Source organism: Meriones unguiculatus, chromosome 8 (assembly GCF_030254825.1).
Source record: "Meriones unguiculatus strain TT.TT164.6M chromosome 8, Bangor_MerUng_6.1, whole genome shotgun sequence".
Taxonomy (NCBI): Eukaryota; Metazoa; Chordata; class Mammalia; order Rodentia; family Muridae; genus Meriones; species Meriones unguiculatus.
Window position 1 is genome coordinate 16,307,903 of NC_083356.1, and position 23,708 is coordinate 16,331,610.

At 52.1% G+C, this 23,708-nt stretch overlaps 1 protein-coding gene across 3 annotated transcripts in view; it reads left to right on the top strand.

Annotated features, from left to right (window-relative positions):
• Positions 1–23,708, top strand: part of Celsr1 (cadherin EGF LAG seven-pass G-type receptor 1) — a 128,993-nt gene that overhangs the window by 86,023 nt on the left and 19,262 nt on the right. For all 3 annotated transcript variants that reach the window (XM_060388870.1, XM_060388869.1, XM_060388868.1), the window contains exons 6-22: positions 2,733–2,890; positions 4,087–4,250; positions 4,731–4,856; positions 5,697–5,863; positions 10,445–10,630; positions 11,548–11,661; positions 12,178–12,352; positions 13,026–13,167; positions 13,438–13,558; positions 15,373–15,556; positions 15,862–15,963; positions 16,777–16,871; positions 17,298–17,507; positions 18,264–18,447; positions 19,821–19,964; positions 21,801–22,005; positions 22,792–22,959. In XM_060388870.1, coding sequence (XP_060244853.1) covers positions 2,733–2,890; positions 4,087–4,250; positions 4,731–4,856; positions 5,697–5,863; positions 10,445–10,630; positions 11,548–11,661; positions 12,178–12,352; positions 13,026–13,167; positions 13,438–13,558; positions 15,373–15,556; positions 15,862–15,963; positions 16,777–16,871; positions 17,298–17,507; positions 18,264–18,447; positions 19,821–19,964; positions 21,801–22,005; positions 22,792–22,959 — 2,645 coding nt within the window. The remainder of the gene's footprint in view (positions 1–2,732; positions 2,891–4,086; positions 4,251–4,730; positions 4,857–5,696; positions 5,864–10,444; positions 10,631–11,547; positions 11,662–12,177; positions 12,353–13,025; positions 13,168–13,437; positions 13,559–15,372; positions 15,557–15,861; positions 15,964–16,776; positions 16,872–17,297; positions 17,508–18,263; positions 18,448–19,820; positions 19,965–21,800; positions 22,006–22,791; positions 22,960–23,708) is intronic.

The window sequence follows — 23,708 nt, forward strand, 5'->3', positions numbered from 1 at the left end:
TATGCATGTGAATATTTTAGTTTTTTTTTTTTTATTGCTGTGAAGAGACACCATAACTATGACAGCTCTTACAAAGGAAAGCATATAATTGAGGTTGGTTTAGAGTTCAGAGGCTTAGTCCATTATCATCATGGCAGGAAACATGGCAGCAGGCAGACATGGTGCTGGAAAGAGGTTCCTGAGCGTTCTACACCTTGATTGGCAGGCAGCAGGAAGAGAGAGCGACCCTGAGCCTGGCTTGAGCTTCTGAAATTTCAAAGCCCACCTGCGGTGACATACTTCTTCCAACGAGGCCATACCTATACCAAGAAGGCCGTACTTTTTTAATAGTGTCATTCCCTATGAGCCTATGGGGGCCATTTTCATTCAAACCCTCATAATGAGTGAGAGAGAGAGAATGAGTATATGTCTGTATATATATAGGTACATGCCTGTAATTGTATGTGTGTGTTCATACATTCATATTTTGAGGGCTCTAATATGTATGTAGGTGCACTTGGTGTTTTGTGGAGGTCAGAGGTTGTCATTGGATATCTTTCTCAGTTGCTTGCCACCTTAGGTTTTTGCACTGAACTCGAATCAGCTTGGCTGGCTAGCCAGTTCTGGGGATCCACTTGTCTCTACCCCCCTCTTCCACCCAGTGTTGGAATTGTAAGCACACATGGCCACACTGAGCTTATATGTGGGTCCTGGGGATCTGAACCCAGATCCTCCTGCTTGCATGGCAAACAAGTTACTCATGAGCCCAGGTACTTTCATCTTAAATCCTACCTTATACCCATTGAAACTGCTGCCAAGAGCTTGTTTAGGGCAGAGGTTAGGAGGGCTGCGGAAGAAGGACTCACACAGGTGGCTACATGGCAAAGTCACCCACTGTACTACTCCAATATGTGGCCTGAGCAGACGGACCCTGGGGCACACACCTCAGACAGTTGGTTGAACTCCTGTGCCAGCAGCTCTATGACCTCCCTTCCAGCCCTGTGTCCCATCAAACAGGTACCTCCTTTCTATGAGAATTTTGAGGTTTCATGCTGAATGAGCTGCACAGTCATTTCCTGTTAAAAAGGCATTAAGGGTGATTTAATTATAGTCTCTGGTTTTGTTTGTTTGTTTTTTAATATAGCTATTTCCAGTAGCATAAAGAAGCATGTTAACACAAGCAAAACCAGCACTGTTACAGCAAGAGGAGGCACTGGGCCTATGGGTTTCTTTTGCTTTTCGTTTGAGATGTGGTCTTGCTATGTTGCCAGGCTGACCTAGAACTCCCAAACTTAAGTGATCTTCCAATCTCAACCTTTTGAGTTCTAGGACTGACTGTAGGTGTGCCAGTATACCTGTTTGGGTCTATTGGTTTTTATTTATTTATTTATTTATTTTGAGGGGGGTTGCGTGGAGGAGAGGTGCTGCCAGGCTCTCTGTGGGAAAGGAGGAGTCCCGTATCTTGTGTGCCTTGGTGATACTAGCTTGGGTTTGTGCTCACAGCACCTAGGGACACAGGCCTTGGTACCCCAATGTAGAGGTCAGAAAGGAAATCCAGTTGCCTGTGTCCGCCCTCTGGCTATTTGCCTATTTCTAACACTCACTTGAGACCGTCATACCTTTGTCTAGCATGGACAGGGCAGTTGGCTCCTCTTCTACTCCTAGAAGGGTTTCGGAGGTTATATGGGTGGATACCAAGAACTTGAGACCATGCCGGCTGCCAGGAAAAGAAGCCATTCCTGGGTGGCAGCTGCAGTCCCCTCAACAGGGAGAAGCTTCACTGTGGCCCCTGGGCAGAAGGAGGGGGGGGGCAAGGCCAAGAGGTTTCTGAGGAGTGGCTCTGGCCTGGAAGCATAGAAGAGGCAACCTCAGACCAATGAAGGGATGAAGCTAATATTTTTAGAGTTATTTACTTGTGTGTTTTTTTTTACATGGGCACCTTGTGTGCCTGAACATCTACATGCCAGGAGACAGCACTAGACAGTTATCAGCTAGCCTTGTGGGTGCTGGAGACTGGACTCAGGACCTTCAGAAGAGTCTTAACTACTGAGTCATCTCTCCAGCAAGGGATGAAGATAATTTGAGGAGGTGGCTGGCAGGGGCACTCAGTACTTTGGGTCGGGCTCCAGCGTGGCTGGCTGACAAACAGCTTTCAAAATGTGGGACAGAAAGCTGCAACCGGAACACAGAGCCATGGTGTCAGGAGCCAATGAGGGACAAAAAGAGGGTCCTACATAAAGACATGACTGTGTCTGGAGGCCACTGTAAGGAAGAGCTAACAGTGGTGTGGCTTAGACAACAGGTATTCCTCCTCTTGGCCTGGAGAACTGGACTCAACAGGGGGACGGAAGATTCAGTTCAATGGTTGAGTGGTTGTCTACAGTCCTGGGCTTATATCAAATTTTTTTTTAGCAAATTAAAAAAATATATATTTATGTGCTAGCTTTCTAGGGAGGGTCCTGCATGGTCCTGGTTGCTGGCTACAGCAGTGGACCCTAGTCCTCTTGTCTCAGGCCCTCATATGCTCCACCCCAGATTTGCAATAACTTACTGCCATCGCTCTATTTCCAATGAGGGCTCATTCTGAGGTGCTGAGAAGGCCCTGTGTTCTGGGAAGATTCCCTACAACCCATGTAGCGGGTCAGGGGCTAGGGCGCCTCACCCATTATGTACATGCTACCTGTGCAGGGGGTATGCAGGTCACACACTCTGAGGGACAGAGCTGACCAATTCCATTCTTTCCGTCCCCACAGCCCAACATCGGCCACCTGGGCCTGCCCCACGGGCCATCTGGAGAGAAGGTAGCCGTGGTGACGGTCGACGGCTGTGACGCAGCCGTGGCCGTGCACTTCGGAAGTTACGTCGGGAACTACAGCTGCGCTGCCCAGGGCACTCAGAGCGGCTCCAAGAAGTGAGACTCCTGGAGGGGGTAACACTGGGCATCCACAGCCATCCAAGCCCCGCCCTAGACACAGATCACCACGGTCAGGCCCATGCAGGGTGCCTCCGTACCTCCTGTCTAGGGGGTATCGGACTCTCTCCCTAATGGCTAGGCACCTTCCCTCTCAGACTGTAGAGCTCTTCAGGATAATAGTCCCCTAGAAGCATCTGTCAAGCCAGCTGTAGCAGAGCATCCCAATAATCGTAGCACGTGGGAGGCTGAGAAACACATGCTGAGGTTTCACATCGCCTGGTCTATATAGCGACCTGAAGGCCAGCCTGGGCTAAGCAGCCAGGACCTTTCGGAAGGGAACTCAGTCTGAGCCACTTGCCCTTCCTGCCTCATCTTCCAGGATTGGCTGGTCCCTGAACTCTGGAATTACCTGAGGTGGAAGTGACTGGGTGTCCTGGTTGGTTTGGGGTCTCTCCGGGATTGCTTTAACTTAGGACAAAGAAATCCCTACACCCATACACAGGGCCAACCTTACTTTATTTTCTTTCAAGAACACCAACCTCAAAAGGATGAGGACCGGCTCCTGCTGTGTCCTAGCTGATAGTTTGTGGGTGGAATACAGTACGTTGGGTTTTTGATTTTTTGTTTTGAGACAATGTCTCCCTATACAGCCCGGGCTGTCTTCCAACTTCTAATCCTCCAGCCTTGGTATCCTTAGGCTTAGCATTGCAGGCTTCTACCCCAGCCCCTATCCCTGAATCTCTATTCCCTTTGAAGGTCATGTTCAGGTGAACTTGATGAGGGTCACGCCCTTTCCCCCATCCTCACTTCACTTTCTTTCCTGTCTTGATGAGCTGGGTCTAGAGCCCTGTGTGGGAGCTCAGCTGCCCCCTGCTGGAGCCAGAGTTCTGTTCCAAATAGACTTTCTCTCTGGAGAGCCAATAGACTGTGGGATGTTCCTCTCTACTGCAGAGTGGAACTCAGTAGGTAGTCCTTAGCTAACCCCCAAACATCCATTTGTTGGGAAGTGATACGAGTGTAAGGAAACAGAGGCCCAGAGAAGCTGTGAGGGGCCCCTAGTGGCCCTGAGGCCGGCTGACACCTGTCCTGACCTTGGGCTCTGCTCTGCGATTGAAGCCTCTGGCCGCAGAGTCTCAGTGACATCACAACGATGCCAGGTCTGATGCCACAGGCGGATGGCTTTGCCTTCCCAGGTCACTGGATCTGACTGGCCCTCTGCTCCTGGGTGGTGTCCCCAACCTGCCAGAAGACTTCCCCGTGCATAGCCGGCAGTTCGTGGGCTGCATGCGGAACCTGTCGGTCGACGGCAGGATCGTGGACATGGCCGCCTTCATCGCCAACAATGGCACCAGGGCAGGTATGAGCAGCCCCCAGGTGTGTAGGGCAGCATAGTGCCCACTGGTCATTTGTGGCGACCTCAGGGACAGAAAGGCTGTTTCTACCTCCCAGGGGATTCTTGAACTGTGCCTACCTGTGAGTGAGGACCTCTTGGGAATGGGTGTAGAGCTTGGCTTGGTTGGCATGGCAACAGTGCCTACACTTTACTGTGCTCTTACTATTGGAACGGCGTCATGTACCTGGGCACATGAGCTAAGGCCTTGAGCTGGTCAACAGGTGGTCATATCAGACTCTGGGATGGCATGGAAACCCCGAGTCTCAGATAAGGGTGAAACAGAGAATTCCGCACACCTCCAGTCTGGGGTTCTCACCGTGGCCAGCCGGTTCCAAGCTAGCCAGCTCCAGCTGCTTGCGCTCCTGCGTGGGTCAGTGTGGGGAAGGGTGAAGCTCACCAATGGGGATCTTCAAATCAAGGCCAGGCTACACCCTCACCCTGCAGGCTGTGCTTCTCAGAGGGACTTCTGCGAAGGGACCTCGTGCCAGAACGGAGGCACCTGTGTGAACAGGTGGAACACATACCTATGCGAGTGCCCACTCCGCTTTGGTGGAAAGAACTGTGAACAAGGTAAGGATTTGTCCCTCCCCACCCCCCCAAACACCAGCTAGGAGGGGGAACACAGGAAATAAGCAGCCTGAGAGGCTGGGATAGAGGTTCAGGGCCTGGGGTCAGCTCTGTAGGATATGAAGCCAAGTGACCAAGGGCAAGATGACTGTGGGGATACACCTGAGCCCCGTGGAATTCTTGGGTGCTTTTCCTGACAGCTGCTGCTGATTGGGCCCAGTGAGGAGCATGAAATACAATCTCCCACCCATCTCTCAGAGGTGCTGCAGGGTTTAAATGATGGCTTATTGGCAGCCCCATCACGACAGGCTTACTGTGCCTTGGAACTGTGAGCCAAATAAACCCTTTATTTCTCAAGTTGCTTTTTGTCATGGTATTTTAACACAGCCACAGGGAGAGAATGGGTGATATCACACAGTCACCATAGTCAAGAGCAGAGAGCAATGAATGCATTCATGCTTGTGGCCTGGCTTGCTTTCTTCACTCTCAGGACCTCCTGCCTAGGGAATGGTGCCACTCACCCAACCAAAACCTGAACCTGCTCCATGTCCCAAGTGCTACAGTGCCTTGACTGTCATATATCCACCAAGGGGGGTGTTTGCTACCCTTCGGATCTGTCTGACAACTCTCAAGGTTTCTTTGCCAAATGAGCTGTACAGAAACCATGCCAGGCATCTGTAGAGTCCATTGCTGGGTTCTTAACGTAGTACTGCGCACAGGTCAATTCTGAGGTTAGCATTTGGGTTAGCATGAAAGATCCCTTCCTCACCTGGCTGGTAGCTGAGAAGATGCTCTCTGCCTGCTTTCGGGAGGTGCCTGAGGTGCCTGGTCTTGTATCTGCAGCCATGCCACACCCACAGCGCTTCAGTGGCGAGAGCGTTGTGTCATGGAGTGACCTTGACATCACCATCTCCGTGCCTTGGTACCTGGGGCTCATGTTCCGGACCCGGAAGGAGGATGGCGTGCTGATGGAGGCCACAGCTGGCACGTCATCCAGGCTCCATCTCCAGGTGGGTGTGTCTGCACCTGCAGAGCAGACAGGTGCCTCAGAAAAAGAACCAGACAGAGGGGCTTCCCAGGATGCCTATAAAGGGACATCTACTGCTTGCTCACTTCCTCCTATGACTGCCCTATGGGGGAAAGAGAGAACACAGAAGGGAAATATGGGTGACTCAAACAGTAGAACCATTGTGCCAGACAGATCAGGGGACGTGCAGAGATTGTGCATAACTATGGGTTCCTGTGGGGTTCATTTCCAGCACCTGCTTTCCTTCACTGTGGACACAGAGTGGAACCCATTTAACCATGGAGCTGCTGGCTCTGTGTAAATTGCCCTAGCCAGCAGCCCTGGTTTGCCTGGCCTGGAATTTGGCCCTTCTTCCTGGCTAGTCTCACAGACTTTCAGAGCTGAAGGAAATGGGCTGCAGCAGGTGCCGGGAGCGAGCCTCCATCAGTTCCAATTGCAGCCCCCTTCGCCCGTATTAAACCCGCACGCTGCCTAGAGGCTCCAGAGAACCCATCACATCGTGCTGCGTGTGTGTTTTCTCCTTTTTAATTTTTATTTTTTCCTCTTCACCATTCGGTTTGTTTGAAGCCTTAGGTCAGAGTACACGAACATTTTTGGAAGTGACTTTTCACTCCACTCACGTAGCTGCACCTCTTGCTTCGCAGACAGTATCTGCTAGGTTGTTGGAGTCAGAGGTACTAAGGAGTGATGAGTCTTTGTGAGGACCACTCAATGCTCCCTCACTGAGCTGCCCTTGCCTCTCAGCCTCTTCACTGTCAGTGTGGTAGAGAGAGCCCTTATCCTATGCTCACCCTGAGGTTTTGAGGTGTTCAGAATGAGCCCACAGGCCGAGAATCACTGCTTGGCCAGGAGGTCCTAGCAAAAGCCCCCAACTCGACCTCTGCCCTTGAATCTGACAGATCCCATTTGCACCAACAGGACAGATTCTCTTGTATACACCATGGCCCATGATTGCTGGGAAGGGTCAGAATTCTCCATTTTTGGCTCTCCTTGGGCTTAACACCCTCCTGATAAGCAAAAGTCCCTGGTCACTTAGGGGAGTCATGCCCTAGCAGGGGTTTGATTTTAAATTTGAAGGAATTAGTAACTGGGCATTTCTTTCTTTCTTCCAGGCTTTTCCAAAGTATGTATATGTAAGCACATGCATGTGTGCCTATGTCTCTTTGTGTGTTCGTATCTGCCTGTGTATGTGAATGTGTCTGAGCATGTGTATGTGTGTGTGTGTGCATCTGTGTGTACATCTGTGCATGTCTTTACACACGTGTCTGCGTTTGCATGTGTTCATGACTGTGTATATGTTTCTGTGCATATCTGTGTACATGTCTGTGAGTGCATGTGTGCCCATATGTGTATGTATGTTTGTGCATGTGTGCCCATGTGTATGTATGTTTATGCATGAAGGCATGCGTGTCTCTGTGTGTGTCCGTACGTGAGTGCATGTAATAGACTCTGGTGCCCATGGACTTCCTTCCCATAGGTCATCCTCTGTCCCCTTCTCCTTCCTTCCTTGTAGCACAGTCTCTACTGTATATCTATCTCTTCTCTCCCCGAGGAGTCTGGCCACACTGACATGCGAAGCACGTAGCACTTCTGTCCTAAGATTACAGCTTTAAGAGTAGCGACTCCTGGAACTGGTGCCCATGGCCCCTGCTGTCCCCATGTCCTCACAGAGCCATGGCCTCATTTCTTTCACTTCTGGGGCCCTGGATCGATCCTTATTTTTAATTCCCAGTCAGGCCGTTGGAGTGGAGCTGGAGATGGTCAGAGGAGAGGCGGGCTCTCTCTCTCTACCAAGGAGTGTCTGTACCAAGCTCCCGTTTTGCATGAGAGAAACTGAGGCTAGAGGCTGTGTGATCTAGGTTGAGTGGGGCCTGGGTCAGCCAGAGAACCCCTCATCCTCCCTGGTGCAGGGCTCAGCTCAGAAAGCGGGAGGAAACAGGGATGCCCAGAGCCCTCCCCTCCCACAGCGCTCTGCCAGAGGTCACAGGGCCCTTGGATAGATTTGTTTGTACTGACAGAAGAAAGGTGGGGCTATCAGCCCAGACAGAAGCCAGCCTCTGGCCTCTGCCTGCCCACTCACCTGGGGTCACGACTCCAGAGTCCCACTTGGGTCGGGGATGTTGGCATGTGCAGCAAAGGTAATTGTAGCTGTCACTATTCTTCTCTCATTAGCTGTAATTTCACAAGTTTACTGGCTGCCCCAGAAGCTCATGTTGGCCTGAATTTGGAAGCACCATTCTGCCTGGAGATGGCATTTCTCTGTGGGTGTTTTTCTGTCAGAACACATTAAATTGGCTGTTTCGATTCAGGTGATGATGGGCGTTCACAGGCTGTCATTAGTACAGCTGAAGGAAAAAAGGCTGCACTCTGCAGGGTTAGCCCTGACTAGCCATGGTAGCCAGACTAACCTTGGTAACTCATTCACAGGTTCAAGGACTGCAGCCAAGAAGACTAGGTGAATCAAAGGTGGCCTTTAGGAGTCCTGTAGACCTCATGGGCAACCCAAGAGACCGCCTCATCATAGTTCCCAGAGGCCAGTCTAGCAGGCATCCTAGAAATTTTCTGGTTTCATGTGTGTATGAGAGAGACATGTTTAGCTGTTGGCATCCTGACTGCCAAGGGAGTGCCATGATGCAGTAGTTTGGGTGCCCCCGTCCCATGGCAGGCCAAAGCCCAGACAATTTGGATAATTGCTGTCAGGGGCCCCAAACCCAGCTGCATCATCAAGTGGCTGTTGTTGACACATCTTTAATTGGATAGCAGTCCAAGACACATAGCAGCTCCTGTCCCTGTCCTGGGGTTTATTCACAGCTTCTCCTTTTGTCGTAGACACATTTTTATTTTCGTTGTTGATATACTCTTACCTTGGGGCTTTGCCAGGAAGGCCAGTGAGAGAGAACAGCCCAGAAAACCTCTGTGTCTTAATGTTTCAGGTGTGTCACAGTTGGTGAGTTTTAAATCTAAGTGTCATTTTGGTGGGCATCGTCTTTAACTGTGGACATCACCTTACATAAGCCAGATCTCGGCTTTCGGATTTTTTTTTTCTTCCATGTATTTAAATGTGGTGGCTTGATCCTTTGGGAGTGTTACACTAACAGCAAGTGTCTGCTGGCCCCCAAGTCTGTCTGTGCTTCTCATGGCCACTCCCAAGTCTGGGTCTGACAATTCTGTCATCCATAACTTTATAGGTCTCTTCTACTCTTGAGTTTTTAGGCATGCTCTTGTGTCCTCATGCTTTAGCATATCTTTATTGAGTGCTAGGCACTGTACAGCAAATCTAGAGAGAACTGGTTCACTGTCACCTGATGGCAGCAGCCAGGGGAACTAGTTACCCCCGAACATGTTGGTGAGCCACAGATCCGAGAAGGTCAAAGCCAGGTTATCTGTTCTTGCAAGATCTGCTCAGTTTCTTGTTCCCTCAAGATGTCTTGGCCCTTCGGCATCCCAAGGCCTTGAAGATGCTGGCCCATCTAGCTTTGTTGGGATCAGAATTCTGGCCTTTATATTCCATGGGCCCTCACGACCCTCTTGAGCTCCTGCTGCACTTGAGTCTTCAGAACCAGCTGGCAGCCCTGGGGAAAGCAGCCCCAAGCAGAGCTGCAGGGTCTTCTTCCTGGCTTTGGCTCTGCAACTCTGCTGTGTCATGAAGAGCTTACACAGACGTCCCAACTCACAGAAGGACGATCCAACTCACTCAGTACTCTGCCAAGTCAAAAGTTATCTGGGCATTGCCCCGGCTGCATTAACTTAAAAAATTTACATTTCTGTATTTATTCGTTTAATTATATGTGTGCATGTATGCGCCATACATGTGGGACCCAGGGTGCATGCGGGACCCAGAAGACAACTTGTGGGAATAAGTTCTCTCATTCCTTCTTGTGGGTCCCAGGTCATCAGGCTTGGCAACAAGCACCTATAACCACTGAGCCACCTTGTCAGCCCTCAGGTACATTCATTTTTCTTTCTTCCTTTTGTTCTTTCTTTGTTTTTGTTTTGCCTAGCCTGGAACTCACTGTGTAGAGGAGGCTGTCCTCAGACTCATGACGATCTACCTGCCTCTGTCTTCCAAGTGCTGGGATTAAAAGCATACACCAGTGTGTCTGGCCTTAACTATATTCTAAACACTTTTACAGGCAACATACAATACTTCGGATTTTCATTCATGTCTTCAAACAAGATTAGATCTCAACAAACTGAAATTGTACCTAATAACCCCCCCAAGTGTGTGTGTGTGTGTGTGTGTGTGTGTGTGTGTGTGTGTGTGTGTGTGTGTGTATGTGTTTTCCTTTCTCTTTTGAGATAGTCTCACCATTTAGCCCAGGCTGGCCTGCAACTTGCTATTTAGAATTAGCTGGCCCCAAACTCAGGATCATTCTTGCTGTTCCCCCGAAGCCCTGGCATTACAGACATACATCACCATGCCTGGCTCCTAATGTTTAAGTCCGTTTTTTCACTCTGGGGACATGTCCAAGTCTGTTTGCATGTCTGTGCTATTAACCGCAGAATGCTTCCCGCGTTACCGTAACTGCACCCGTCAGTTGGTTTGGCTCTTTCTGCCCTACAGATCCTCAACAGCTACATCCAATTTGAGGTCTCCCATGGCCCCTCCGACGTGGCTTCCATGCAGCTGTCCAAGTCCCGTATAACTGATGGGGAATGGCATCACCTGCTAATAGAACTGAGGAGCGCCAAGGAGGGCAAGGACATCAAGTACCTGGCAGTCATGACCTTAGACTATGGGATGGACCAGGTGAGTTAGCACCTGTGCCCTCCTTGGAATAGTCCCTTCGTCAGCCTATAGGAAAGCACAGTGATGCTTGGTATGCCAGGTCCTGCAGGGACCCTGTGAGCTTGGAAAAGTACTGGTTGGCATCCCTGGGTTTGGCTCTCCCTCTCCGTGTTTGATGGGAACCCTTCTGTAGTCTGGAGTTGGGCTCTGCCTACCTGGGTCTCCCTTCATGGTGCTGTGGGCGCCTTTGCAGGGCTTTTCCTCTTGGTGAGGCTACTTTGAGCAGCATCTCATTGTTCAGCCCTGTGCCACTGCCCAGGTACAGGTACCAATTGCACCTTTCCTGGAAAGGGGGATAGTGAATAGAGCTGGACAAGACGCAGGCCCCAGAGGGGTAGGAAGACACAGACAGACGTCTGTTCCGAGTGGTAGCTGTCTTCAGACAGAACCCTCAGAATGCTCACTGAACCAGACTGGTTTCTGCAGTTCCTAGCCAGAGGGCATGGCACGTGGCAGAAGATGCCCACACACTGAGGGAATTGTGAAGTGATCCATCGTGATTCACAAGCTTGCCTTGCTTTTCTCAGCGGACATGGCTGTTAAGTGCTGGGGCTTGGAGCCCCCTGAGACCAGATTCCCATCATGGGACTGCATGGTCCCCACTCTCTGCCTGCTTACTCAGCTCTTTCTCTTAACATGGCTCTTTTAGTTCTATGCCCATTGTGGGGCATGAGGGTTGCCCGTGTCTTCCCATGGCCACCTGGATCCCATGCCCAATGTGCTATCCACAGTCAACCTGCCTTCCTCCTGAAGGCCAAGTGTGGGCAGCCATTCTCTGGAGGCTCTAGGGAGGTGCCTTCAGGTCCTTCTGCTTTAGCCTTCAGCACGCTCCAGCCATTGGGAAGGTGTGCCCAGAGACCCCCGTTCTCTCCACATAGAGCACGGTGCAGATCGGGAACCAGCTTCCGGGGTTGAAGATGCGGACTATCGTCATCGGAGGTGTGTCTGAGGACAAGGTGTCTGTGCGCCACGGTTTCCGAGGCTGCATGCAGGTATGGTGGGCGCGGGACTGCATTTTCGCTGGCCGGCTCAGGCCTCCACCCCTGCGGTTGGTACAGCTCTTTATTTAGTCTTTAATGAAGTTATGATCCATCTAGTAGGCACCCCAAACCGTATCTCATGTTTCCTGCTCAGTCTTCCCCCACAGCTTCCCTTATGGCAGGGATCTAACCCCCACACACCCCTGCCTTCAGCTTCTTGCTTCTGCCATAGCGACCTGGTCCAGCTTCCCATCCACACAGGTGTCTCACAACTGCCAAAGGAGCAGCTCATCCATGTCCAACTCACAGGCCCCTGCAGTGGACACAACCCACACGTCCCTCTGCTGCTGGCTATGCTGTGTGACCCACCATTGCCCATGTCTCCAGCCCCCAGGCTATGGGGATAAGAAGAGCCGCTCAGCTTGGGAGAGAATTCGGGGCTCTCCTAACTTCCCCTTGCCCTCTGGGGTTCCTCCAGTCCTACCACTGTGGGACTGAGTCCAGCTGCCCCTGGCTTTTTAAATGCAGGGCGTGAGGATGGGGGAGACATCTACCAACGTTGCCACTCTGAACATGAAGGACGCCCTCAAGGTCAGGGTAAAGGACGGCTGTGACGTGGAGGACCCGTGTGCCTCAAGCCCCTGCCCTCCACACAGCCGCTGCCGTGACACCTGGGATAGCTACTCCTGCATCTGTGACAGAGGTGGGGCCCTCATTTCGGACACCATAAGAAAGGAGGTGTTGATGGCTACAGCGCATCTGGGGAGACTGATTTGGGGTGTCAGCTATCCTGGTCGAATCAGTGAGACTGCAGGGGGCCTTGAGCTGTTTTATAAGATGTGGCCTCTCTGCCACGCACTCACCCCTATAATCTTAGCACTTGGGAGGCCATGGCAGGAAGATTGCTACAAGTTTGAGGCCAGTCTGGGCTGCATAGTGAGTTCTGGGCTAGCCTGGGCTGCAGAGGTCCCCCTACTCCCCTCAGAAAGCAGAGGGCCTTTTCGACTGGAAACAGACTCTCTTGGTTTTTCTTTCTCAGCCTAGGAAACATTCAGGACTTAGGGCAATCAGTAGTGTAAAGTGACACATTTTCAAAAGCTACGCATTCACTGCTCACCCTTGAATTTGGGGGTGGGGGAACACTGAAGCTACTGACTGATAGCTCCCTTTTCCCATGTGTCTGGAATGACCAGGGCCCTTCATCCAGCCCTCCCCTGGCCTGGGCAGGTTGTCCTCCATGTTTTCCTAGTCTGTCTCCTGTGACCTGGAGGCAAAGCTTCTGCTCCCTTCTGCTGAGTGTTAGGAACCTTCGGCTTCGGGGAGTGGGATGCAGGAGGAGCATTGATGCAGAGGTAACGCCGGCCCTGTCCCCACAGGGTACTTTGGGAAAAAGTGTGTGGACGCATGTCTCCTGAACCCCTGCAAGCATGTGGCGGCCTGTGTGCGCTCCCCCAACACCCCTCGAGGCTACTCATGTGAATGCGGCCCCGGCCACTACGGGCAGTACTGTGAGAACAAGTAAGGGAGCCTGTGGCCCTGTCTTGTGACCCTCTGTTCCCATTTCCCCTGTCTCATCTCCTCCAGGGAGTCACAAACAGGTGCCATCCCACCCTGCCCCTTCTGTCTGTGCCATCCTAGCCCGGGGCCCTCGCTGGGCTTCTCGTGTGCATCTTCAAGATAGACCAAAACATATTTCACAGCATTTTTGGGGAGAGAGCCTGGCTGGGTATGTGGAGTTAGGGATATGGATGTAAAACTTCTGCATTTGTTATCTTACTTTCCCATCAGAGTCGACCTTCCATGCCCCAAAGGCTGGTGGGGGAACCCGGTGTGTGGCCCCTGTCACTGTGCCGTCAGTCAAGGCTTTGACCCCGACTGCAACAAGACCAATGGCCAATGCCAGTGCAAGGTGAGGTGTCAGCAGCCTGTCCCCAACAGACTTGAGCCTAGCAAGCTGGCCATGCATTCACAGTCCTACATACAAACATGAGTCTACACACATGGACAGACGTACCTGTATGGATATCATACACTTTCCTACGCGCACACATCCACCTGTAGTCACATGCATCCTTCTATGAGCACACACATCTGTGCGCATTCCCACCTGTACACACAGATATACACTCACCCACGCACTCCTGCACATGAATGTTGGATTCTACTGGGTGGTGGTAGTATACACCTTTCATCCCAATACTCGGGAGCCAGAGGCAGGTGGATCTCTGTGAGTTCAAGGCCAGCCTGCTCTACACAGAGAGTTCCAGGACAGCCAAGGCTACCCAGAGAAACCCTGTATTGAAACCCAAGATAAACAAACAAACATTGGGTTATTGACCTGTGCTCTGTGAACACTCTAGGGCTCCTTACATCTAACCTGGTTCAGACTGTCCCACTATGGGATCCAGAAGCCACTGTCATCTTTCTTCAGCCCCACTCGGGAGTGAATAACAACAGATCAAGTGGTTTCTGTGCAGGTTGTTACGTCTTTGGCATCAGCCTTGATTTTCCTAGTTGGCTTCCGTCCTGGCCTTTTACCCACTGGCACTCAGTGACTATTGAGTTTTTAAAATCTTGGGGGCAGGGGAGAAGGCTCGGAAGGTAGAACTTACACACTCAGCATTGTGCGGGTCCTGGATTTGATCCCCAAGTACCCCCACCCACGCATTACACACAAGCCATACCCACAGCATGGGACACCTGGTCTTGAAGCCTCTGAACATGCTCCCGTGGGCTTAGCTGCAGTTGTGGGAAGCCCCAAACCCCCTCAACCACAGGGACCTTCAGAGTTGCCATTGGAGGATTGCCACTGAGCTTGAGGCTAGCGGAAGTCACCCACCCAGTAAGGGACAGGATAGGGTGATAACCCAGGAAAGGCAGTTGTCATCATGGGCTCTCTGTGATGTTTCCCTAGTGTCAGTCTTGCCTCGAGTGCTCCAGGGTGAGTCCAACGGTGAAACAGGCCTTGTGCCTTGAAATGCTCTGAAGTGTCAAGTTGAAATGAATGTGGCTCAGGCCTGATCATACTTGCTTGTGGGCAGAGGGGCACCTAGCATCCATAGGTGGCAAGAGGAAGGATAAAGCATGTATGCAGCGTTCTGGAGGGCAGACAGGTGATAATGCCTCATCTTTTTCTCCTCAAAACTTAAAAGCCGGCAAGCAAGATGGCTCAGCTTGTAGAGCCACTTGTACACCAGTCTGATTCAGCCTGCTGTCTCACAAGGCAGCAGGCACGAAGAACCCTACAATGGTCCCTTAACACCCCCCCCAGTAATGTTTCCCCCACCCCCTCTACACACAACATTTTTTTTAAGTTAGTGAAAGTGTTTAGTTAAGATGTGGTACTAGACACTGTAATTCCAGCTCTCAGGAGGCTAGAACAGAAGGATCGTGAGTTCAAAGCCGACCTGGGCTGTGAAGGAATTCTCTGTATGGAAAAAAAAATTGTTTTTAAGGCTTCAGAATAATTCTGAATAGAGAATTCTGAATAGTTCTCACGAGAAGCATAAGAAAAGGGTTTTATTACATGTATTTATGTATTATGTGCATGTAGATGTATGTATCATGATGTGCATGGGGTAGTCAGAGGACAACTCTGTTGGGACAATTCTCCCCCTCCGTCTTTCTCTAGCTTCTGAGGAGCCAACTCAGTTGACCAGGCTTGTGTGGCAAGCGCCTCTACCCACTGAGCCATCTCACCGGCCCCACCTGTGACTTTTACAGGAGAATTACTACAAGCCCCCAGCCCAGGATGCCTGCCTTCCCTGCAACTGCTTCCCCCACGGCTCCCACAGCCGTGCCTGCGACATGGACACCGGGCAGTGTGCCTGCAAGCCTGGGGTCATCGGCCGCCAGTGCAACCGCTGTGACAACCCTTTTGCTGAGGTCACCTCACTCGGCTGTGAAGGTCTGTTGGTTGTCCCTTGACCCCTTTCTGGTCACACTGCAGAGCAGACACTGGCATGGTTTACGTGTGTCCACTAGCACATACATGTGTGTTTCTGCATGCCCCTGGGGCTTGGGAAGTCCTGGCAGCCTTTATTCTGAGTTCCCTTGGCCTTCTAGAAACTGGTCTTCCTGAGGCAGGCCTGAAACCTGTTCTAATGTGCACGGTGATTAGAAGGTGCTGGGGTCACTCTCGTTGGGAGCCTCTTGTGGGTGGAACGTAGGACTGGCAGATGAGCTGGGCTGAATGTCTTCTTCTGTCCCCAGTGATCTACAATGGCTGTCCCAGAGCATTTGAGGCTGGCATTTGGTGGCCACAGACAAAATTTGGGCAACCAGCAGCGGTGCCATGCCCCAAAGGGTCAGTAGGTAAGTCTTGTGCCCGGGTTGTCCTTTGGATAGGAAGCCAGACTGACGCAAGCTTTTCTTTCCTGGGCAGGTGGCCCGGGCATCGGAGCTGGTGAATGTCCACGTTGAAAGAATGTCGTGGGCTAGAATGGTAGCACTATGGTTAAGAGCATCTGGAAGAGCCGGGCTCCGTTCCCAGAACCCATGTGGTGGCTCACAACCATCTGTAACTCCAGTTTCAGGGGATCTCAAGCTCTTCTTCTGGCCTTCCTGGGTGCCGGCCATGCCTGTGCTGGTCACGCGCAGACATGCATGCAGACAAAACACTCATACACATTAAATTTAACTTTAAAGTGTGTCATTAAGGAATGTGCTGGGAGAAACAACATAGCTTTTCCCTCAAGAGCAAGAGGCAGAGCATAACAGATGAAAACAGCCCGTGACTCATCTCTTTCCACCTGGGTGCTGGGGCTTTGCCCCTCTCTGAGTGGGGCCTTGATGTGTTATTGTTTATGGCATTTGTTCTCTGTGAAACGGCGAGCAATGGTGTCTGTGCTGTCTCTAACAACCCCTTTTTAGAGAACATCGGTGTTGGCTCCTTGTCTCACAGACTTGCCCATACCCCAATGCGTGCTTGTAGTTAAGGGCCTGCTTTAACTGTCAGAGCAGCTCAGAGGTGGTTTCCGGCAGAGAAGATGAGAGCTGTGTTGGTTCCGTCCTGTGGCTGTGAACTTGGCTGACACAGCCCCCACCTGGATCCTCACCCGCATATATATTCAGGTGGGAGCATCACTAGGTGCCTCCCCACAGTCTGAGCATCCTTCTGTTCCCAAGGTAACGCAGTCCGACACTGCAGCGGGGAGAAGGGCTGGCTTCCCCCAGAGCTCTTCAACTGCACCTCGGGCTCCTTTGTGGATCTCAAGACTGTGGTAGGTAGCCTCGGGGAGGTGCCTCCAGGGTATGTGATGGGGACATTGCATTTGGTTCTGGCATGGCTCCTGAGAGGCCATGAGTCTGGAGGCAGGTGGGGAAGGGGCAACATTGGGGCTTCAGAGGCCAAGGGGCCAGGCCTAGAGTCAGACTGACTTTAAGTAAGTAGGTCTGTCCCCTCAGAGTCTGGTTCTGTGGACACTGAGTCCTCACTGTCACCAAACTCAGAATTTGCTTCCACCCATTCTTGCCCAGTGGGCCTGCCCTTTTCTTGCTACCTCTGTCAACTCAGATTCGTTTCTGGGTTTGGGGATCTTTGAAGTACTACCAAGAATACTAAAAAGTAGAGAATTACTTAATTGGGTGAGAAGGGTCAAAACAACTGAGGTCCGTTTGCGAGTGTCGCCATTTCCTTTTTGTCCCAGAACGAGAAGCTGAGCCGCAACGAGACAAGAATGGACGGGGACAGGTCCCTGCGGCTGGCAAAGGCACTGAGGAACGCCACACGGCACAATGGCACACTCTTTGGCAATGACGTGCGCACGGCCTACCAGCTGTTGGCCCGCATCCTGCAGCATGAGAGCCACCAACACGGCTTTGACTTGGCAGCCACTCGAGAGGCTAATTTCCATGAGGTAAGAGGAGGGCGATCCTGCCTGAACCTAGTGGGAAGCAAGAGCTGTGTGGGGCAGGAGCTGGGCTCAGCGGGTGAGGTGTGGGATGGGGGTCCCATGAAGGTGCCTCTTCATTTCAGGCGAGGCATTCTCTTGGAAGTGTTGTGGCCAGGCAAGGGCAGACCACGGTCTCCGTGACAGCAGCAAATGCTGACAGTCAGAGGCCTTTCAGTAGGCCAAGTGTTCTAAGTGGTGTGTATTTTAACCTTGCGTATTTTCCTACCACTGAGGCACGTGGAGCTTGTGTTTGGCTTTCCTGAGGGCACAGTTTGAGAATGGCAGAGCCTAGCGAGAGGCTCTTCAGCCTGCTACGTTCCAGGTCATTTAAGTCCCACACCCCACACCATGCTCAACACTTTCACATAAATCCTGGGTGCCTCATGTGAAATGTATGTGAATGTGGGTCATCACTCCAGAGTTTCATCTAGTCCTGGCCACACCCTGCTTCCTAGTACACCATGGTTCCCTTCCCTGGTTTACCTGTGTGGCCCAGGCCTAAAATGAGGGGGCAGCCCTGCCAGTTTTCCTCCTTAGTGTCTGGGGATGTGTGTGAGACCCCAGCAGTATGCCCTCCTGGCAGAGCCTCTAATAACTTTAGCCCTGCTCTCTTGTCCCAGCCCAGTCCTGGTCAGTTAATGTCTGAATAGAAGCTTTGCTCCATCTCAGGACCAGGAGTCTAAGAGCCAGAGACTGAATACCATCTGTCTGTCTGTCCAGGATGTTGTCCACACTGGCAGCGCCCTCCTGGCCCCGGCTACGCAGGCAGCGTGGGAACAGATCCAGCGAAGTGAGGGGGGTGCTGCAGAGCTGCTGAGGCACTTCGAGGCGTACTTTAGCAATGTGGCACGAAACGTGAAGAGGACCTATCTGAGGCCCTTTGTCATCGTCACCGCCAACATGAGTACGACTGAGCTGTGGGAGGGCAGAGCACCTGAGGGCAGAACCCCAGGGGCTTCGGGCATGCTGTCCAGACACTGACCCCTAGCAGTGAAGTGGGTGGGGACACAGCCTCAGCCCAGGCACCCTGTGGAGAAGAGAGCAAGCAGCTCTAGCCTCTGGCTTCTTGTCTATGAAGTGGGAGGAGGTGCCCAGTTCAAAAGGCATCCACAATTGCCGGTGATGTCATTCCTGTGGAGGTGTTGCCCTGGGGTCTTTCAGACACCCTGGTTTGGGATTCCCCACGGTGCACCATGCCAGGGGACAATATGTCCCCTCCCCCATTCACCACAGATGAAAGTGCATGTGGGAGGGGCCTGTGGGGTGGAGGTGCAGGCTTTTCCACCCTGGGAAAAGCAGTCAATACTGTTAACACCCTATGGCCCCTGTTACCTCAAATTCTAGTACACACTGCTCTAGGGCTGGGATTTAGCAGTCCTGACTCCTTCAAGGCAGAGACAACCCCAGGATGGTAAAATTAGTCCCCAACCTGACCAGACAAAGCTGGCAAAAAAAACCCAAGTCCCCAGGAATCACCATTCCACAGACAGAGTTTCTCTAACTGTGTGGGGCCAGCAACACTACTGATTTTGACCCCAGTGATCCCCTACCCCTTACCACAGGCTTTTCTTTCTGCCCCTCACTCCTACTGGTAGCTTGAGGGGCACCGTCCTGGGAGGGAGTCTTTTTTTTTTTTTTTTTTTTTTTTAATGTAGCTCAGGCCATCCTGGAATTCACTATGTAGACCAGGCTAACCTCAAACACAGAAAGCTGCCTGCCTCTGCCTCCCACGTGCTGGGATTAAAAGCATGCACCGCTATGCCAGCTGCTAGCAGGGAGTCTTAAACTGGGCAGGGTGCTATGAGGAGACCTCTAGCACGTATAGGCATAACTCTACCTCCGTGGCAGAGTGATGTGGCCAGCACCAACTGAAGGATAGCTTGATTGTGTGTCCTGTTGGGGGCCTGCAGGTATTTCTACAAGGCAGAGAGCAAACAGCAAGTCCACTTCTGTCTGTCACCACCACCCAGGAAGGCTGCAGGGGGTGACGTGGCTCGGGGAGCAGGGTCAGCACAGTACCTCTCACAGTCATGTTGTGGCTGGCCTTGCCTCTCATATCTCACCCCACCAGAGCCATGCAAGACAATGCCAGGTGCCACCAAAGAACGCCAGAGCGCCACACTCTGCCTTGTGTCCCCCTCGGGTGTCCCGCTGTGCGCCTTTCAGTAGGTTCCCTCCTAGAGACAACGGCCACTGCTGAAACAATAGTTATCGTTTCAATTCTGTGGGTTTGAGAAGGCTCTAACATTCGGGAGTGAGTCAAGGGCTTGTCCCCAGTTCTTGCAGTTGACATCTTCGACAAGCTTAACTTCACCGGTGCCCAGGTGCCAAGGTTCGAGGACATTCAGGAAGAGTTCCCAAGGGAGTTGGAGTCCTCCGTGTCCTTCCCTGCTGACACCTTCAAACCGCCAGAGAAAAAAGGTGAAGCCACCCAGATGCCCCTTGTTGCCTTGGGAGTCCCCACCCTTTCAGGAGGAAGTGACCCTCTAAACGAGTCCTGAGTGAGCCAGGGGGCAAGAAGGCTTGAGTGATGTTCCGGTGTCTTTATAAGCACTGTGAGAGGTTCTCATGGATGTAGGACCAAGCTTCGTTCGGGCCCCACCTTCCAGACTGTTCAGTCGCAGCTCCCCATGTGTGTGCTAACGTGTTTGTTCACAGCCGACCACGGAAGTGATTGTGTGGTGTGTGAGCTTAAGAGCATTAGCGAGGATTGTTGTTTGCACTCAAGGGTGCATATATTCAATGTATGTGTGGCTGTGGACATTCCTGATGTGTGTATGTATGTTCTGTGTGTATGCATGTGTATGTTGCATATGTATTCAGTATGTGTATGTGAATGAGCATATGCATGTATATTCAGTATGCATGTATTCACATGTGTTAATGCTCATATATGTGTATATTTAGAATGTTTGTATTTGTAGATATGTAAATGTGTATGTGTGTAAATATGCATATGGATATATGCATATTCAGTACCCGGTACGTGTACATATATTAGTGTGACCATGTGTGTACATTTGGTATGTGTCTATATGTACATATGTTCGTTCTCCAGGTGTGCACGAATGTTATATATGTCTATGTGTGTATTCGGTATGCATGTTTTATATCCCGTGTGTACATATATCCCATGTGTGCACATGTATGCACATGAACATTCTTTGCATGCACGTGTGTTTATTGCCTACATTGTGCACGGGTACGCTAATCCTATGTGTGTACATGAGTCTCTCCCTTGGCATTGTCACCTAGAGGAGGACTCTGCCCGTGTCACCTATCTGTGTCTGAGGCATGGCTCAGGGAGACCCAGTGTGCCAAGGAACGCTCCCATGGGGGGAGTCCCATACGGTCCAATCTGCAGTTCCCCACAGCTGCAGAAAAGCTAGGGTTGGTCAGCACAGCATCACACTCCTGGTTGTCCTCTGATAAGTGGGCTGTTGGGAGCCTCACTCAGGCCTGGAGTAGGCCCATCCCTACCACACCCTGATCCAGGGAACATGACATCTCTTTCTCTGTCTTCCCCGCCCCCCCCACTGAGCCCAGGAGCCGGGACAGGCACACCCACACCCGTCTCCCACACCATGTCTGCCTTCCCCCCCTCCCCCACCGAGCCCAGGAGCTGGGACAGGCTCACCCACACCAGTCTCCCACACCATGTCTGCTTTGTGAGTGGCAAGACATTGTAGGCTTGGGCACCCAGACGTGTCCTTATGTGGGGTTATATACACGGGCCTCTCTCATGGACAGCTGAAAACGCTCAGCATGACCTAAGAAAGCACAGGGCACAGAACCCTTGTAGGCAGAAGGCCCCCGTCTCCTCTTGCAGCTCCTGGCATCGCTCCTAGTGGATCCAAAGAACCACCTGCCACGTGACATCTTTGCTCCTTTAGGCACCCCATCCTGACCTGTTTTGCTGCATCCCCAGTGCCTCGTCCCCCTCTTCCCCTGCCCCTCAGCCCTTCCTCTTGTTGACGTGAAACTAACCGCTGGTTACTAAAAACTCCAACCCCAGTGTCCGCTGTGCTACTTTCTGTCTGGGAATCTGAATATTCTGTGCACGCGTTTTCAGATCTGTAGCAAGTTCTTCTAACACTGCCCAAAGGTAGATTTGGACTTGCCGGGCCGTGGGCTGCTACCGTGTGGCCTCAGAGGAGACTCCATGTTAGTTTCCATCTGCCAACTTTAAGGGCGTAGAAATAGCGTGCTAGCACAGGCTCCTTCCCTGAGTTCTCACGCTCTGTTCTCACATTGCAGAAGGCCCCATGGTGAGGCTTGCCAACCGGAGGGCTACCCCACTGACAGCCCAACCAGAGCCCAAGACTGAGAGAGAGACCTCATTCGGCAGACAGAGGAGACATCCCAATGACCCCGGCCAATTTGCCGTTGCCCTGGTCATCATTTACCGGACCCTGGGTCAGCTGCTGCCTGAACACTATGACCCCGATCATCGCAGCCTCCGGTGAGGCCTGGATGCAGGGACCTGGGGGGGGGGGAGAAGGCATGCTCCCCAGCACCATGAGGTCTCCAGAAGTCCAAGTCCTGATCTCCCGCTGTCACCCACAATAGCATTATGCCATGACCCCTGGCCTGCTGTGATTGCCAAGGAGGGGTTCTGTGTCTGCCAGGGTACTGTGCCCTGGGATGGCCATGCCCTTTGCCTTAGTTCGCCCTTGCACTTATATCCACCTGTTCCCTTCATTTGCACCACCTTGTGCCTCCAGGGGCCTCCGTTTTGTCCACACCACACCCAAAGGCTGTCATAGGTGATCGCCATAGGTGCATCTATGCTCCGCTGGCCCAGTTCCCAGGGCCCCTCAGCCAGTGTGCTGGACAGGACATGTTGCCCCTGGACAGAAAGCTGTACACTGGCCATGCTTCTCAGCCACTGTAGCTACTGTACTAAACCGGGTGCTTCCTTGTTCCCCAGTCCTTGTTCTTGGCATCACACGTTGAGACCGGTGACTGGGTTCCAGGCTCTAGTCACAGAGCTACTGCTCAGTGTCACCAGTATGCGATGGCCTCTGGGATCTTGCAGAGACACACTTGACCCTTAGTTTCTAAAGCCCCTCTTCCCTGGAGGTGACAAGTCTCCCTGCACTCCAAGAATACCAACAGTGCAACCCTCCCGAGACCAGGCCTGTGTCTCCATTGCTCATTTGACGTGTCCTCATAGTGTCTGGACTCAGGTTCTCATGGAATATGAAGTCATCATGTTTATCCCCATGATCTTCCCTCTTGGCCACAGACTGCCTAACCGGCCCATCATCAACACCCCAGTGGTGAGTGCTATGGTGTACAGCGAGGGGACCCCGCTCCCCAGCTCCCTGCAGAGGCCTGTCCTGGTGGAGTTTGCCCTGTTGGAGACTGAGGAGCGCAGCAAGCCTGTCTGTGTGTTCTGGAACCACTCCCTTGAGTAAGTGAGACATTGCCCCCCCCAACGGCTGCAAGCAACCTCTGCTGTGGGAGCCCTGTGTTTGTATGGGAGGGCCTTGCCGAGGTCAGATGGCTCAGCTGGCAGAATGAAGGCCATGAAGGCCGTGTTTCCTGGTCTCTTACTCCCCTTCCAGGCTTAACAAAACAGGAGGCTTCTTCCTTTTCCTCCCTGCTAGGAGTTTCAATGTATGCTCACATGCATGCACACATGTACACACATGCACAAAGCCATGTGTACACTGGGGAATTACTCATATCCTCATGGAGAAATATAGACCTATACACACAGACACAGAAGATCTGCACACATGATATAGACATGGTCCATGTGCAAGGATATGTAGGTACATACATGCATGCACATGCAGGCAGGGCAAATACACAGGTGCACACAGAACACTCATGCAGAAACAGGCAGGTACACACATAAGCCCCCTCCCCCCCAAGAAGGCCGTGGCAGAGATGGGCTGCTCACCTACACAGCACCGGTAATACGGTGGTCGACGTGAGCACCGGTTTCTCTGCCGGGCAAGGCCACTGCAGGATATGGGACTCAGAGATGAGCCCATGCAGAGAAGTGGCGGTGTTGGTCCCAGGCTGTCCCTCTGCAGCAGGGTTCGTTTGGCCTGTTTCAGGAGCCATCAGAGAGACTCCAGGAATGACCAGATTGGTGATGCGCGCACCTGCCGTCAAGGAAGGGAGGTGGTTGGTTTAAAAATATGTAAGATG